The sequence below is a fragment of the Podarcis filfolensis genome, assembly GCF_964270895.1.
Source record: "Podarcis filfolensis genome assembly, chromosome: 1".
Classification (NCBI taxonomy): domain Eukaryota; kingdom Metazoa; phylum Chordata; class Lepidosauria; order Squamata; family Lacertidae; genus Podarcis; species Podarcis filfolensis.
The window spans coordinates 59691257-59708388 of NC_139604.1; the positions used below are offsets into that span (position 1 = coordinate 59691257).

At 47.8% G+C, this 17132-nt stretch overlaps 2 protein-coding genes across 10 annotated transcripts in view; one reads left to right on the forward strand and one right to left on the reverse strand.

The window, feature by feature from the left end:
• The window catches only part of LMNTD2 (lamin tail domain containing 2), an 85791-nt gene that overhangs the window by 14687 nt on the left and 53972 nt on the right, over positions 1-17132 (reverse strand). For all 4 annotated transcript variants that reach the window (XM_083604190.1, XM_083604189.1, XM_083604188.1 and 1 more), the window contains 4 exons: positions 15707-15868; positions 9481-9579; positions 8206-8303; positions 1784-1917 (listed from right to left, as the gene is read on the reverse strand). In XM_083604190.1, coding sequence (XP_083460316.1) covers positions 1784-1917; positions 8206-8303; positions 9481-9579; positions 15707-15868 — 493 coding nt within the window. The remainder of the gene's footprint in view (positions 1-1783; positions 1918-8205; positions 8304-9480; positions 9580-15706; positions 15869-17132) is intronic.
• The window catches only part of RASSF7 (Ras association domain family member 7), a 120693-nt gene continuing 103637 nt past the window's right edge, over positions 77-17132 (forward strand). For all 6 annotated transcript variants that reach the window (XR_014545802.1, XR_014545803.1, XR_014545804.1 and 3 more), the window contains exons 1-2: positions 77-193; positions 555-649. The gene's annotated coding sequence lies outside the window, so the exon portion shown is untranslated. The remainder of the gene's footprint in view (positions 194-554; positions 650-17132) is intronic.

The window sequence follows — 17132 nt, forward strand, 5'->3', positions numbered from 1 at the left end:
GGAGGAAACAACATATGGTGTGAGGTAGCTGTATAAACACAGGGACCACTAGGTGGCGCTGGGCCAGGAGAAAGGGAGGGAAAAAGAAGGCAAGCTTTCAAGCAGCTCAATATGGTGTCCATGTTATCAATTCCATGGAGGGCTTGAGAAAAGATTTTATGTGTCAGCAGAGACAGGCGAGGGAACTTTAGAGGTAAAGCAGTGCTTATTGTGCTTTAGAAGACCATGGGGACAGAGAAGGAGTAACCAGCCAGCTTTGCAATAGTTTTCTCTTGTCATGGCAAAAGGGAAGGTTGCCTCTGCCAGCCTGACCAGGCCTAACCCCATGCTTGGTGGGTTATGAGCATAGGGTGGCAGCTTTAGGGCTTTTGGTTTGTGTTCCTGTAAGAACACTGGTGAATAGCATAGCTAAAGAGTAAATACGTGTTTTGTTTTACAGAGAAATCTCACCATATAGAAAGGAAATTCTGTTAACTCTTCCATAATTACTTGTTTGCAGGATTGTGCCCCTATAGCATGGTGATGATTCATCCATAAGTTTTATTTTACTGCAGGAAAGTCATCCACGGACATGGGAAATAAACAATGCAGTCCTATGAATGTCCACTCAGAAGTATGCCCAATGGAGTTCATTGAGACCTACTCCCAAGTAAGTGTGTATAGGATTGTAGTCATAGCCTCAAAAGGGGGAAGCTCAATGAGGTGGTGGGAAATACTGGCATTAACTAACACTAGTTAGTTATACTAACACTAGTTAGTTAAACTATATACTATAATTAGTTTCCTCTGACCCTTGCATTCTATTATTCCCCCAAAGGTGTAGATTTTCTTTTCACCTGCAAAACATGACATGGCTGATTGGTCACTGAATGGCAACAAATGGTGGGGTATAGAGTTCTTAAGAGTGAGCTGTTGAAAGCAAGCTTTTGCCCCCCACCCCTTCATCAGGGATTCATGCTGTCCCTTACTGCTTATGGGGGAGGTAGGGAGGACCTGCAACTGATCATCTATGTTCTGTTACTTGTGAGTAGACTGAGAAGCCTGTTGTTGCTTAGGTCAACCTACATAGCTCTGAGCCACAGTGCTCTTTTAAACTGCTTTGTCTATTTGTCATCTCCCCTCCTGTTCTTTATAAAGCTTTGTGATTTAGTTAGTGGAGTCAGAGGTGCATGTGTTTGCCAGTATCAATGATTCTTGTAATTCTCCATGTGCCTAGAATGTTTGGGTTCCTGCTTCAGGAGTCTAGGATCGGGGTTGTTAAAGACCAAAAAGTTAATCTGTTCTCTGGCAGATGTAGGGAGCTGTGGGTTTGCTTTACTCTCTGAGTGAACTGTAAGTGATGCAGGATGGCTTATTCTAGGTTCTGGGGATCCAATATTTAATTGAGCACCCCCAGATTTCTTCCTGTCTGGGGAAAGGGCTGTGAGCTCATAGGGAAGTGGTGGGGGAGACTAATGGCTAATCGAGGCACAACTGGCCAACCCCAAGTGGGTAGCAGTTGTGTGAGGAAGGGGTGTAAGAGGCTCGCATTCTGTCATAATTGTGGCAATGACACTGTTACGGAATACATTAAGTAAAAACCCAACCCACAAGTCTGGAGGGGCTCTGTCAGTAAAGTCAATGCTTTAGCATACGTGGAACAATCCAAGAGATTAACCTAGATTACATTGGGCCTATGTGCATTGCACATGTGTGTGTGTGGGTGAGTATGCATTGCATGTGCGACTTTTTGATCAACTAGCCAATGCCGGACTATTTTTAAAGAGGAAGAATTTGAACTTACTTTTCCCCACGGGCATTTTCTCAGAAGATGCCGTATTGAAGGAAGACGATTCTACCATTTTGGGGTCAGGCACTGAGAAGATGTCTGATTTCTGAGAGGTGAGGACAGCCAACGAGGATGGTTCAGAAGGTGAACTGTAAAGTGGGGGTGGGGAGTTTGACATGCATCCTTTGGGCTAATCCAGAATTTTCAACAAACAAACCCACATATTCTTCTTAGTGCTGTATTCAGATGAATACCCAATACCCAATACATTAGGAGCAGTGTGATATCCTATCCACATAAAATGGGGTGCTGTGGCGCAAAGTGCATAACCTATTTGCTTGTTCTTGCAAAAGAACTAATGGAAAATTTGTGTTCTAGCACTGGAGTGGGGAGTACATCTTCATCAAAAAGATAGCAGGACTGCTGCACGAGGAAAGGGATTTTGCTAGCCTTTTCTGCTTTACACGGCACTTCCGCATGGAAGTTTACTGTGGACTTGGTACAGTTTGTGCATGCAAGTTTTTTTGTAGCAGTCACTTGACATTGTCCTCATAAAAATGTCACCTTATATCCCGCCCCCGCCCCCACTGCCACCCCAGTTTAATCTGGATTTACTATTTCTGCAGGGTGGCAATGGTGGTACTTCACGGATATTTCACACTCCCTGTCTGCTGGAGCAGACGCATCTTCTCTCTCTACTTCCCACATTCACTTTAAAGAGGACAGAAACTGACAGCTTCAAGAAGGGGGCATAGCAGGGACACTAGGTTGGGGGGTGGGAATCCATGTGTTATGTACTGAGTTGAATAGGATCCAAACTGCAGCAGTCTGATTGGTCCTAGAACAATAGGATCCAAAAGGCAGCAGTCTGATTGGTCCTAGAACAATAGGATTCAGAATGCAGCAGTCTGATTGGTCCTAGAACAATGCAGCAGTATGATTGGTTGGCAGGATCCACCCAATCATGCTCCAGATAGAAGTGAATCCACAACCTGATTGGCTTACAGTAGAATTCTGGAATTAGCCAATCATGTGCAGCCCATTGTGTAAATAATGTATATAAAGCAGATACTTTGAGGGGACATTCATTCATTCCTCCTCACCACTATGAGCTGAATAAAGAGCATGAAATCACTTTGCGACTCTGAGTATATTTCACTGGCGACGAAGGTGGGATCCCGCTGAGCTGACTGCCACACACAGCACCGCAGCACCGCCACCTGCCGCACCGCTGCCTCGCACCGTGTATCCAGGCTTCAGCTCCGGGACACAAGGAACTCAGAATGGCAACCGACAGCAGCTTCTCGCCGTTCAACCCAGCATCTGGAGACTGGGAAGCGTACGCCTCCCGTTTCACCTTCCTCCTAGAAGCCAAAGGGGTCACCGAGGAAGAAGACGCCAAGAAGAGGGCAATATTCTTCAGCGTCTGCGGAGAGGAGACGTTTGAAATCGCCCGGGCTCTCCTTGCGCCTGAAGACGTTGCTACTGTTCCATACAAAACAATAATGGAACAGCTGAAGGGGCACTTTTCGCCACAGCCCTCAGTGGTGGCTCGTCGAAATGCCTTCTACGCAAAGCGGCAAGCCCCTGGGGAAACCATAACTGGGTTTGTGACCTCTCTCCGCCAAGCTGCCCGGTTCTGCAACTTCTCAGAGCTGGAGAACATGCTTCGTGACCGCCTCGTCGGTGGCCTGAAGGATGAGAAGCTGCAACGACGCCTCTACGCTAAGAAGGACCTAACGTTCCAGGTCGCTCTGGAGGAGGCCCTGGCAACGGAAGCTGCCGAGAGGTCGACGCAAGAGGCACGGCCAAGCCAGCCGTCCCAACAGAGGGTCCACCATGAAGACCTCACCGACGACTCAGGATCTGACAAGGAGGAGGTGCACCGAGTACAGCAGCGCACTCAAGCAGCCCACATACCACAGCTGCCTCGACGAGAAGGAGGGAACTGCGCAAGCTGCGGGGAAAGTCACGAGAGGAGGACCTGCCGTTTCCGCAACGCAGAGTGCAGGCAGTGCAGAAAATTGGGACACATCGCCCGGGTGTGTCGAGCTCGGCCCGCCCGACGCCAGGCATCAGATGACCAATCCAAGAGCCCCAGGTCCCGGGGCCCAACGCACCAAGGCAACTCGACGGAGCTCACGGACTTCCAGGTATACCAGTTGCCCCACCCCAACGTAGAGAAAATTTATGTAGAGGTACAGATAGAGGGGGCCCCATGCCGCATGGAGCTTGACACGGGTTCAACTCTATCCATAATCTCGGCAAGGACCTTAAGGAAACTGTGTCCTACTGGGGGTCCCAAACTCAGGCCGGCCCCATTCACCCTCCGGGACTTCCAGAAACGTAAGGTCCCCACAATGGGGGTGGGGACCTTCAGGGTGCAATACCGAGGGCGGACGCGGCAACTGGACTTGCTTGTGGTCAAGGGCCCCTACATTAGCTTACTGGGATTGGCATGGTTTGGACCACTGGGGCTAGCCGTCACCGGGGTGAACCACACAAGCTTACAAGTGGACGTGGACGCCATATGCAAGGAATTTCCGGGGGTTTTCGATGGGAAATTGGGACAGTATACGGGCCCCCCCATTGCTCTACAGCTTGACCCCGCAGTACGACCAGTCAGGCTCAAGGCCCGCCGGGTCCCGTTCGCTCTGAAACCCCGTATAGACGAGGAATTGGACAGACTCGTGGAGCAAGGAGTGCTGGAGCCGGTGCCTAATGCCCCCTGGGAAACCCCAATCGTCACACCCGTCAAGCCTAATGGTTCGGTCCGCATCTGCGCAGACTACAAATGTACCATAAACAAGGCCCTCACGGCCCATGCATACCCAGTGCCAGTGGTCAGCCATGTCCTTGCCACCCTGGCTGGGTCGAAAATTTTTGGCAAGCTGGACTTGGCCCAAGCATATCAACAGCTGCCAGTAGATGAGGCCACAGCAGAGGCACAGACGATTGTGACGCACAGAGGAGCGTTCAGGGTAAAGCGGCTGCAATTTGGTGTCAGCGTGGCACCAGGCATATTCCAGAATCTAATGGACTCTCTCCTTAAAGGGATTCCTGGTGTCACCCCCTTCTTCGATGATGTGTTGATTGCCGGGCCCACACCAGAGGAGTTTGAGGACCGCCTCCGCACCGTTCTGCACCGTTTCCAGATGGCGGGTCTCAAGGTGAAGCGGGAAAAATGTCTACTAGGAGTGCCTCAGGTGGACTTTCTGGGATTTATGGTGGACGCAGAAGGGGTCCACCCAACTGGGGACAAGGTACGGGCCATTTGTGATGCCCCAGCGCCCAAGAACAAGACTGAACTTCAGGCCTTCTTGGGACTATTGAACTTTTACCATTCCTTCCTTCCCCACAAGGCGGCGGTAGCGGAGCCCCTACACAGACTCCTGGACAAGCGGGCCCCTTGGGTGTGGGGCCAGCGCCAGGAGGCCGCATTCCAGGCAGTCAAGGACTTGCTGGTCTCAAACTCGGTCTTGGCACACTTCGACGAGAGGCTGCCAGTGGTGCTAGCATGCGACGCCTCGCCCTATGGCATTGGCGCTGTCCTGGGACACCAACTCCCGGATGGAAGAGAGGTACCGGTGGCATACTTTTCCCAGACACTCAACGCAACCGAGCGGAACTACTCGCAAATCGACAAGGAGGGTCTGGCAATCGTGAAGGGAGTAAAAAAATTCCATGATTTCTTGTACGGGCGGCCCTTCACCGTGGTGACTGACCACAAGCCGTTGCTTGGCTTGTTTGCCCCCGAAAAGCAGACCCCCCAAGTGCTGTCTCCTCGCGTCCTCAGGTGGTCAATTTTCCTTGCCAGCTACCAGTATGCACTGATTCACCGCCCTGGGAAGGCGATGGGCCATGCAGATGCCCTCAGCAGGCTACCACTACCAGAAACAGGCCCTGACCCAGCACCTGCACAAGAAGTTATGAGCCTGGAGCTGCTTCCTGACCGCCCCATTCAGGCACAAGAAGTTGCACACCATTCCAAGAAAGATAGGGTCATCTCCCGGGTCCTGGACTGGGTGTGGAGGGGATGGCCCAGCAGCAGCCCCGGGCCAGAATTCGCCGGCTACACAACCCGCAAACATGAACTGTCGGCCCACAAGGGGTGCCTGTTATGGGGAAGCAGGGTCGTTGTTCCCCAGCCCCTCCGCAAAAGGGTCCTCACAGCCCTACACGAGACACATCCAGGGGTAGTAAGAATGAAGGCCCTTGCCAGGAGTTATGTGTGGTGGCCGGGGATCGACGGAGAGATAGAGGCCTGGGTCAAACACTGCCAGGCCTGCCAAGAATCCCGCCCAGATCCCCCAAGGGCCCCAGTCCAGTCCTGGGAGTCCGCCCGAGCACCATGGTCACGCCTGCATGTGGACTTCGCTGGCCCCTTTCAGGGGAAAACATTCTTCATCGTGGTGGACTCCTACACCAAATGGCTGGAAGTCGCACTGGTACCGTCCACTTCTACATCCGCAGCCATCCGAGTACTACGCAGGCTGTTTGCAACCCACGGGCTCCCTGACACTCTCGTCTCAGACAACGGGACTGCATTTACGTCAGGAGAATTCCAAACCTTCACAGCGCAGAACGCCATCCGCCACATCCGTTCGGCGCCATTCCACCCTGCCACCAATGGCCAAGCAGAACGCATGGTGCGGACCACCAAGGACACCCTTCGCCGCATGACGCAAGGGGATTGGGAGTACCGCCTTGCCACATTCCTTCTAGCACAGCACAGCACCCCCAGCTCAACGACTGGCCGGAGCCCCGCTGAACTACTAATGGGTCGGCGCCTTGCAATCAGATTGGACCGCCTTCACCCCGATAGAGCTCAGGATGAGGGAGTGGTGGGGGAAGGCAGGAACCCCCGGACCTTCGAGGCCCAGGACCCAGTGTACGCAAAGAATTTTGGGGCAGGCCCTGCATGGGTACCCGCCACAGTCACCAGGGTCACTGGCCCCGTGTCGTATGAGGTGCTAACAGATGGGGGGCAATGCTGGCGCCGCCACTGCGACCAGATACGGCGACGATTCCCGGGAGAAAACCAGGAGGAGGAGGACAGGTCAGGGAACAGTGGGGCAGGGAGGCCCATAGAGCAGCAGGGGCAAGCAGGAGAGGCAGAATCAGTAAATACAGAGGGGACCCGTGAGGCCGAAAGGACACCGGAACCAGAACCACGACTGAGCGAGCCGGTTGCGCCAGACCAAACAGCCCTATCACAGCCAGCATCCTTGGAACACGAGCCAGAACCTGAACCCCGGACCAGGGAACACCCCAGGCCTCAACGCACACGTCGGCCGCCGGCGTACCTCGAGGACTATGAATGCGACCTCCCGGGCAGGACTGGAACTTAGAGGGGAGGGGTGTTATGTACTGAGTTGAATAGGATCCAAACTGCAGCAGTCTGATTGGTCCTAGAACAATAGGATCCAAAAGGCAGCAGTCTGATTGGTCCTAGAACAATAGGATTCAGAATGCAGCAGTCTGATTGGTCCTAGAACAATGCAGCAGTATGATTGGTTGGCAGGATCCACCCAATCATGCTCCAGATAGAAGTGAATCCACAACCTGATTGGCTTACAGTAGAATTCTGGAATTAGCCAATCATGTGCAGCCCATTGTGTAAATAATGTATATAAAGCAGATACTTTGAGGGGACATTCATTCATTCCTCCTCACCACTATGAGCTGAATAAAGAGCATGAAATCACTTTGCGACTCTGAGTATATTTCACCATGGTGGCTGCCATGCTATACAACTCCTTGCTTGTCCCCCCCCCCCCCCGCACAAGAGGAAATACGTAGGGAAGTACTGATTTCCCCATAACAGAGGCGGGGAACTTCAGACCCAGTGGGTGAATGTGCCCCTCAAGCCTCTCTAACTGGCTCCCAGGACTCTCCTCAGACCTCATCCCCTCCCCAGCCTTACTCCCTACTGACCCTGCTTCTCACACTGCTTGCGTATTTTTCTTTGGCTGCAGCATGTTGTGAACTGTCGCTTTCTTGGATGGAGGACAGAGAGGGGTAGATTCTATATAGATTCTATATCTAGCCTTCTCATTGATAGAATTGTTGCTCTGCTCACTTTTTATAGAATCATAGAGTTGCAGGGCTGGAAGGTATCTCAAGGGTCATCTAATCCAACCCCCAATGTGGGGCTCAAACCCATAACCCGGAGATTAAGAGTCTCATGCTCTACTGACTGAGCTATCCTTGGTCCAAAAGTATGCAGCCTTCTGCTTGAAAAGAGTTCCTTTGACCCTGCCCTATAGCACTGCTGAGAGGATGTAAAGCAATAAACAGAGGACCACGGGCTGCCTTGGATGCTTCTACTACATTCTCAGGTGTATTCAGATACCAACTTACCTCAGACAGGCTGCTGTTTTTCTACCAAGCCCCTTTTGGTCCTTTCTGTCAGAAAGCCTGCGGTTTGCAATTACCTTTCCTGTGAGCTTCCCTCCAGCGCACCATTGTGTGCCTTCTCTAATTTCAGGATTATTTCATCTTTTTCCTCTTCACTCAGCGAAATACTTCCAAACTAAAAAGCAGGAAGAGTGATGACACTGATAAACACCCGATTAAGGAAAGGTAACAATACTGTATTTTCCCGTGTTTAAGACTATATTTCCCCCCAAATTTTTAAAGTTTAAAATTGGGGGTTGTCTTACATACAGAATGTTGCAATTATTTATTTCTTAATTTTGGGCTAAAAAAATAGGGATCGCCTTATACATGGCGGCGTTTTATACACAGGAAAATACAGTAATTCTGTGAAGTGAAAGCTATATTCCCTCCATGAAGCACACTAAGCAAACTCATGCTCAAACAAGGGACCGCCCAGAAGTATATTCCTTTATGTAGGACTGCCAGATTACCTCTTGAAGGCATTGCCTGCTCCTTGGGGGGGGGATACTTGTGTTGAAGTATGTGTACACACTTACTTGTGCGCACACACATACACAGACCGTGGGTTCCATTGTGTCAGGTCCTATTTTAAAATAGGGAAATATTGTCCCAGCACCAATAACTACTACGAACCCCAAAATTTCTCTCCCAGAAACGGTGCTTGTCGGGAGTAAGTCGATTATGGCCTCAACCCACACTGAGTAAGGCAGTGACCCACTGTTGGGGGTGTGACAAAATGTGAGGGTATCACTTCAAAAAGTTTGCAAAACAATAGCAAAACTCTGGCATTAACTTGGAACCCAGGCTTGAAGTATTTCCTGATGTGCTTCCTGCAATTGTGTTTTGGGGTGATAGCTACGACCCTAGCTTTGAGTAGCAATTGCTCAGTTGGAGGGGGGCTGCAAAACATGGGTTTTTTGCTACCAAGTGCTGCAAAACAACTGCAAAGGTTTGGCACTAGTTTGGAGCAGATCCCAAATTTTGGGGTTCATAGTTCAGTCTGTTCTCATTTCAGAGCCATTAACACTTAATCAGAAGTCTATCTTCCTCTGAATTTCACTGGAGTAAGGGAACTTGAACAATAACAAGGTGCAAAGTGTGATTACAGGCAAACTGTAAGCAGGCAAACTTATTATACTAAGATGGTACACTTAATAAGATCATACTGGTTGCTTCTAAGGCTGCTCCATTCAACTGAGATGGGCCATATAGTATTGTGCTAGATGGCAGGGTTTTTGTATGTGGGTTTTGAAGAGTCAAGTATCTAGCCCTCACACTCTTCTGGGTTCTCTTGTCTTCATGGCACTGACCTTATGAAAGGCATCCACAAAGCTTGTGTGCTTTGGAATTCTTCGAAGCCGTAGATCACTTGTTTCTGATGTTACCTTTGTTCCTGTCTCTGACCAGAGCTACACAAGAGAGGGGGAAAGTCAGATACTATTAGGGCCTGCCAATCCCTCAAGTTAGAATTTATTTGTTGCTTTTTCCAGCTATTGATAGATCAGCCTTTCATGAATTTGTCTAGTCCCTTTTAAAAGGCATCTAAGCCAGTGACCATCACAACACATTAGGGCAGCAACCTCCAGAAATCCATTGTGCATTGTGCAATGAAGTACTTCCTTTCATCTTTCACTGTATGACCAAACCTCTACCATGATGTGGGAGGGAGAGAAAAAACATCTACTTTCTCCACAGTGTGCATTCTTTCCTAAGTCCCATCTTAGTCACCTTGTATTCTAATCTTAAAAGCTCCAAGCATTTTAGACTTTCCTTTCGGAGGAGGTGGTCTAGTTCCTTGATCATTCTGGCTGCCCTATTCTGTAGTGTTTCCAGCTCTGCAATGTACCGTATTTTTCGCTCTATAGGACGCACTTTTCCCCCTCCAAAAATTAAGGGGAAATGTGTGTGCGTCCTATGGAGTGAATGCAGGCTCCTTGGCTTCAGTGATAGCAATGCGAAGCCTCCAAAGTGCAGAGGGAGCGCTCCCTTCGTGCTCCGGAGGCTTCACGTTGCTTTCGCTGAAGCCTGGAGAGCGAAAGGGTTTCTTCGGAGGCTTCGGGTTCCTTTTGCTGAAGCCGGGAGAGCAAGACTCTCCTGGCTTCAGCAGAGAGGGAGAGCTGCGCAGCGCCCCTTCAGCAAAGCGGGAGGAGAAATGGAAGGGGCTCAGTTTCTCCTGCCGCTTCGCTGAAGGGGCGCTGAGCAGAGAAGGGGAGAATTTTTTTCCCTTGTTCTCCCCCTCTTAAAACAAGGTGCGTCCTATGGTCGGGTGCTTCCTATAGAGCAAAAAATACGGTATATATTTTTCTTTTTCTTTCTTTGTTTTAGATGGGGTGATCAGAGCTGTATACTGTATTCCCAGTTCCACCTTATATTTGTATAAAGGTGCTAGGACTGATCCTCAATCCACCTGGTAGACTAGTCCTTTTAAGACTGAAAAGAGTGAAAAGAACAATGGGATAAGCCATACGTCTCTGCAGTGATGGGGGCGGGGGCACATGGGAAGCAAGGATGGGACAAAGGAGGTAGTAGGAGACAATAAGCGACAGAAAAGGCAAGGGCAATGCCTTAGCAGAGCTTGGCCAGAGGGAAAAGACTGATTCAGTTGTAAATGCAACCAATCTGTAAGGCCCGGGACTCAACAGCCATCATAGAGCAGAATCAAATATTTTTGGCAAATGCTCAGGATCTTATTAGTGGTGATGTTTTGTGACTGGAGTTACTTTATATTTTGCCTTTTTAAAAAATATTTTATTCTGATCATTTGCGATGAAGCAGGCTATATATTGAAACAAAATACAAGTGAAATAGCATATGTCAGCACTCTGCATAATCTGGGGCTTTGATGTGTTCGCTTTAGAGAAGAAAAAGGAAAACAGGCATCAAACTTTTTGCAAGCAGTGAGTGCCCCCTACTGGCCAGTTATTGCAATTAATCTTGGGTCTACAGTAACAGTACTGTGCTTTTAAAGATGGGTTGCCATCACCTGAGAAAGAGAGAGGGGTATTAGTACTGATACAGACACAAATTGAGAAAAGTGGGATATAAGTGTGTGTGAGAGAGTGTTAGTTCTAGGACAAGTTACTTTAATGTGCATGCACATAGGAAATAACATAAGTTTTAACCCAGGCAGGGTGGGGCAGCTGTTTTTGTTTTTAAAATGAAGGATGCCACACTGCCATAACAAAACCTGAGTAGTTCAAACACTGTTCAAGCACAACACACACACACACACAGAGAGAGAGAGAGAGAGAGAGAGAGAGAGACAGAGAGAGACAGAGACCATAAAGCCAGTCTATTGGTCTACTTAGCCCTTTTACAACATATTAACCAAGGCAGCTCCCTGATTTGATATATAGACACTATAACTGTGAAAATGAATGTGGCTTACAGTCACTATGTTAAAAGTGTTGAACTTGGATCTGAGTTCCTATCACACCTGAGTTCAGCAGTTGAACCCAAGTGCCCTTTGACAAGTCATAATCCCTCAGCCTTTATTTTTCAGGAAAACCCATTAAACAAGGATTTGCCTCAGAAGGCAGTTATACTTATGAACCCTTATTAACTTATTATACTAAGATGGTATGCTTCTGAGGCTGCTTCATTCAACTGAGATGGACTATATAGTATTGTGCTAGATGGCGGTGTTTCTGTATGTGGGTTTTGAGGAGTCAAGTATCTAGCCCTCACACTCTTCTGGGTTCTCTTGTCTTCATGGCACTGACCTTATGAAAGGCACCCACAAAGCTTGTGTGCTTTGGAATTCCCATCAGCCCTAACAAGCAGGGCCAACAGCCGGGGATAGTGGGAGTTGTAGTCTGAAACATTTGAAGGGTACAAGGTGGAGAAGACTGCTGTGATAGAGGTGCTTCTTTTCAAGATTCCAGACAGCCTATCAAATGTGTCCTCCTCCAGAAATCTAAAAATTATAGTCATGTGGAGATATGCATGCTCATGCCCCACACAGGCCCATCTCCAATGCTATCGATGCATTAGGGGCGTGCCTTCAGCAGGGTGAGGGTTGTGGGTCATGGAGATTGCCAACACACATTCAGAAATCTGCCTCTCTGCACACTTGGTCCCAAATGCATGAATAGCAATAGTATCATAGAACTGTAGATTCAGAAGGTACCACGAGGGTCAACTAGTCTAACACTCTGCAATGCAGGAATCGTTTGCCCAACATAGGGATCAAACCCACAACCCTGAGTTTGAGAGACTCATGCTCTACGAACTGAGCTACCCCAAATCAGGGAAGGGATTATGCAGGGCAGAGGGGTTTGCACAGGGTGAACGTGCACAATCCAGCTCTCTTGACTGCTTAGAAGCTTCTCACGGGCCAGTCTACGAAATTTGATGCTGAATTTGATGAACCTTGAGCAGGGCTCTTCTTATGCTCTTATTCAATGCCCCTTCAGCTCAGCTGCAGCCTCAAGGTGTCCTCCTTCTCTTCCCTTGCTTTGATGCTGCAGCTTATGTAAGCAGTTATGTAAGTTCTGGACTTTTTCTGAATCTTTTAAAACTCATTTCTCTTACTAAGTTGGCTTACAAAGTCTCCATCCAGGAATCATCATCCTCATTAAGAAGTATGGTGCTGGGGTGCTGGTCTTTTTCTTTACAGTCGGAACAGCGCACTCTGAAGAAGCTTGGAGGCTCTCTGCACAAGAGCCTGCGGTGTCCCTGGGCACATGATTTGTAAAATATGGGTTTGCTCTCGCCCGCTCTGCTCCCTCTCCTCTCCCTCTCCTCCCATTAGCCACTTGGCTGCTCTGTGCACACCTCTGTCTCTGAAATGATGTCAAGATAATGAAGTAATTGCTTTGACCCAATCTCACACCTCTCCTAACCTTTCCTGTTAAGCTGCCATTGCGGAGCTGCTTAGGCTTTCCTCTGAGCTTTGAGTTACTGACATCTCTGAGGGACAAAGCTTCACTTTGGCTCAGGAGCTTTTCCTGTTTCTCACATGAGCTTTCTACAGCTCAGCATTGCCCAGGCAGCCATGGGCAACAAGAGCGAGTCATTGGCTGGGAGAAGGGCAAAGAGTTCTGCCCCCTGATCTCTAATTGATGCTCACAATAGACAGACAAAGGAGAGTGCTGAGATGGAGCTATAATTTTCTTGGTTTCAGTCCTTCTCATGGGACTGCATGCACTCACTGGCGGAGGAAGAGGAGCGTGGGGGGAGCGCACCACCCCCGGCAATGTGATCCTGGTGGGGTTCCATTGCAGCTGTCCCCCCACCCGTGCTGGGCGCCCACCCCCACAGGTGGTGTGCCCAGCCCCGCCCCTGCCTGGTCTCTGCCCCCCCCCGGTGCTGGAGCATGAAGCTCCACCACTGCATGCACTCTCCTTTGTGGGTTTGTGGTGCACTTGATATGAAAAGCTTCAGTGGCATCCCAGCTACAACCATTTATTATTTTATTACATTTATATACAACCTTTATATACAAGGATCTCAAGGTGATGTACAGTGGTACCTCGGGTTAAGTACTTAATTCGTTCCGGAGGTCTGTACTTAACCTGAAACTGTTCTTAACCTGAAGCACCACTTTAGCTAATGGGGCCTCCTGCTGCCGCCGCACCACCGGAGCACGATTTCTGTTCTCATCCTGAAGCAAAGTTCTTAACCTGAAGCACTAGTTCTGGGTTAGCGGAGTCTGTAACCTGAAGCGTATGTAACCTGAAGCGTATGTAACCCGAGGTACCACTGTACGTGGTTCTCCTCCTTCCCATTTCATCCTCACAACAACCCAGTGAGGTTGGTTTGGCAAAGAGATGGGGACTGGCCCAAGAGCTTCAGGGCTGAGTGGGGATTTGAAGCCTGCTTTCGCAAGTCCTAGTCCAACACCCTAACCATTGGGTGCATGGGAGTTCCTGCCAGGGTGGCCATTTAAGCAACGTGGGCTTGCTGTTTAAGAGGGGCATTTGCAGTAAGTGCAAACTGACAATACGCTGCTACCACTGATGTCACATGGTGGTTTTGACTAGTTTTGGGTCTTGATGCTGCTGTCCTGTGCTTGCTTTCTTTTTAAAAGTGGTTTAGCTCTTCTACATTTTCTTCAGTTGTTTATATATAAACTGTACAGTCATTTGCTGATAGAGGAAGGCAGGTCTGTTGTGAAAGGAACATTAGGAAATACTGTAAAAGAGAGAGAGAGAGAGAGAGAGAGAGAGAGAGCGCGCGCGCAAGTGGCTTCCAGCTCTGTTCCAGTTCCTTGGGATATCATTCTGCATCTAGCACAGCCAGGACTTTTCCCTGCTAACTGCACTAATAAATCACCAGCTAGTGAGTCCATTTGCAGCTCATGCAGTTTAATCTCATTTGAATCCTGATGCATGAAGAATGTCTAGCATTCTGTTTCTGGCCTCAAATGTTTTCCCAGCATCTAGCCAACCCCCTAGCATACCAACACTGCACCAATCCTCTGCTTCTCATTGCCTCCCTCCCTTCTGGTGATTGACAGGAGGCACACACTTGCATTAAACAAGGGATTTATGGTGCGGTGTGAGCCAGTTTAAAAAAAACACACACCAAAAAGCCTTCAAAATATTACTTTTTGTAGCAGTCTCCAAAAACCTTTCTTCCCCAGGGTTAGGCATCATAAATGCCAGTTGCATGCTATAAATGCCTCATAGCACAGGGGTCAGCAACCTTTTTCACCCATGGACCGGTCTACCATCCCTCAGACCATGTAGTGGGCCAGACTATATTGGGGGGGGGGGAATGAACGAATTCCTATGCCCCATAAATAACCCAGAGATGCATTTTAAATAAAAGCACACATTCTACTCATGTAAAAATACCAGGCAGGCCCCACAAATAGCCCAGAGATATATTTTAAATAAAAGGACACATTCTATTCATGTAAAAACACGCTGATTCCCAGACCATCCGCGGGCCAGATTTAGAAGGCGATTGGGCCACATCTGGCCCCCGGGACTTAGGTTGCCTACCCCTGTCCTAGCGTCACGTCCCCCCCCCCCATGTACTGGCATTTTTCAGAATTTCTATGCTTTCAACACACTAGCAAAGTAGTGAGGCAACAGGCAGCATTCTTGCCAAAGAAAAATATACATGTGGTAGATAAGGTTCAGGATTGGATAAAAATTCAGCCCGTGGCTGGAAACAGAAAATAATTTGAAGTGGAATGGAGCAACTGATGATGAGCTACATATGTATTTCTTGCTTCAAAAATCTGTTTGAACATAAATAATTGTGTGGGACACAAGAAATGTCTATGCGCACCCCGTAGGTACAGCTCTGCGTACCACCTTCGTCTCTTTCAAAAACTGCTGCCTTACATCAGCAACTTGTAAAACCAGAAGCAGCAGCAAGAATATATGCAGTGGGTTATATCCAATGTTAGTCACACTCAGTAGAAGCCATGAAATCAGTGAGCCTACTTCAAGTATGCCTTAGCTGGATATCACCGAATGATTATACTTCTGTGACTTAATTATTATTAAATGTAAAATAAAAACACTGCATTCTACCGATTTGCAGTACAGTGCATCAGAGAGTATGCATTGTGGCTCCTACCTCGAAGCACTCGCATGCCAATTTGGCCCCTTCATCCAATGAAGTGCTAGACTCGGTGTCTGATTCGTCATCCGTCTTTCTTGAGGGGGGTTTTGCTGCCTTTTGCAAATACATAACCTGCATTTTTGTCTTTGCAAGTTTATCTTCCATCACTTTTATCTCCTTTTGAAAAATAAAAAATAAATAAAGGGAATGATGGACAAGAGAAATAATGGAAATTAGAGGCTTATCAAAAAGCAAAGGCCCAAATTATCTGCCAGCAAAAGAAAAACCAGCAAAAGACAGGCCTCATTTAAAGTTTATTCCAGGATAATGCTTCTTTTCTTGTTCCACTGATTTCACTAATATTCCCAGCTACTGAGATGAGTCTGCATGATCACAGATAAAATGGTCGTATTTCAGCTTAAAGATTCTTGGGATTTCAGCAGATGTTAAACTCGTGCACTCACACTGCAAAGCATATATGCTGAAATATTAGGCCAGGAGCCTGCAATTAACAGCCTGGTGCTATGCATATTTATTCTGAAGTAAGTTTCACCAAGTTCTATAGGGTTTACACCTAGGCAAGTGAACATAGCAATGCAGCCCAATTTCCACACCGTGTGTACCAAGCAGAGTGTTAATACATCCAGTTTTTAAAATTATTTAATTATTTTTATTTATTGAATTTATATTCTGCCCTATACCCGGAGGTCTCAGGGCGGTTCACAGAACAGGTCTGTCACCTCCAGTTCAGACCCCATGAGAATCTACTTGAAATTTATATATTTTTTTTGCTCCAACATGCATCACTTGATACTTGTTTACATTGGAGATATAAGGTCTTTTCATAAGTGACTCTGGAATAGGTCTCACATGGCTGTTAATGAGAGCTAGAAGGTCGAAGAAAGGCAGTTTTGGATCAAGTGTACAATCGTCAACATCTGTTTCTCATTATTTTTATGAATATGTGAAATACAAAAAACCATCGTAAGTGTTATGCCCAAATGAGCACACACTCTGGCAAAACAAATGTATGTTGACAATAAGGCAAGTGAAAAAGGAATTTGGGAAGCACATTGCTAGAAATATTAAAATCAACCAGGAGAAATTATGAAAATATGCCAGGGAGGAGATTGGACCCTAAATTGACAAGAGAGTGAAAGGTGTGCTGAAGGTAAGTAAGGAGATTGCATAGAATCTAAAATTTACATCCATCGTCTCTAGAGAAAATATAAGACAGATACCTAATCCTGAACTGACGTTTTCAGGGCAAAGTCCTTAAGAACTGACTCAAATAGACATGAAAAGACATAGGCCTTACTAACAAATTAAAAATTAGCAAATTACTAGGTGCAGTCAGCATCCACCTGAAAGCTGGAATTTTTTTAAAAAAAAGAATCCAGGAGGAATCCTGGGAATCAACAGGATGATCCCTGACCCAGCA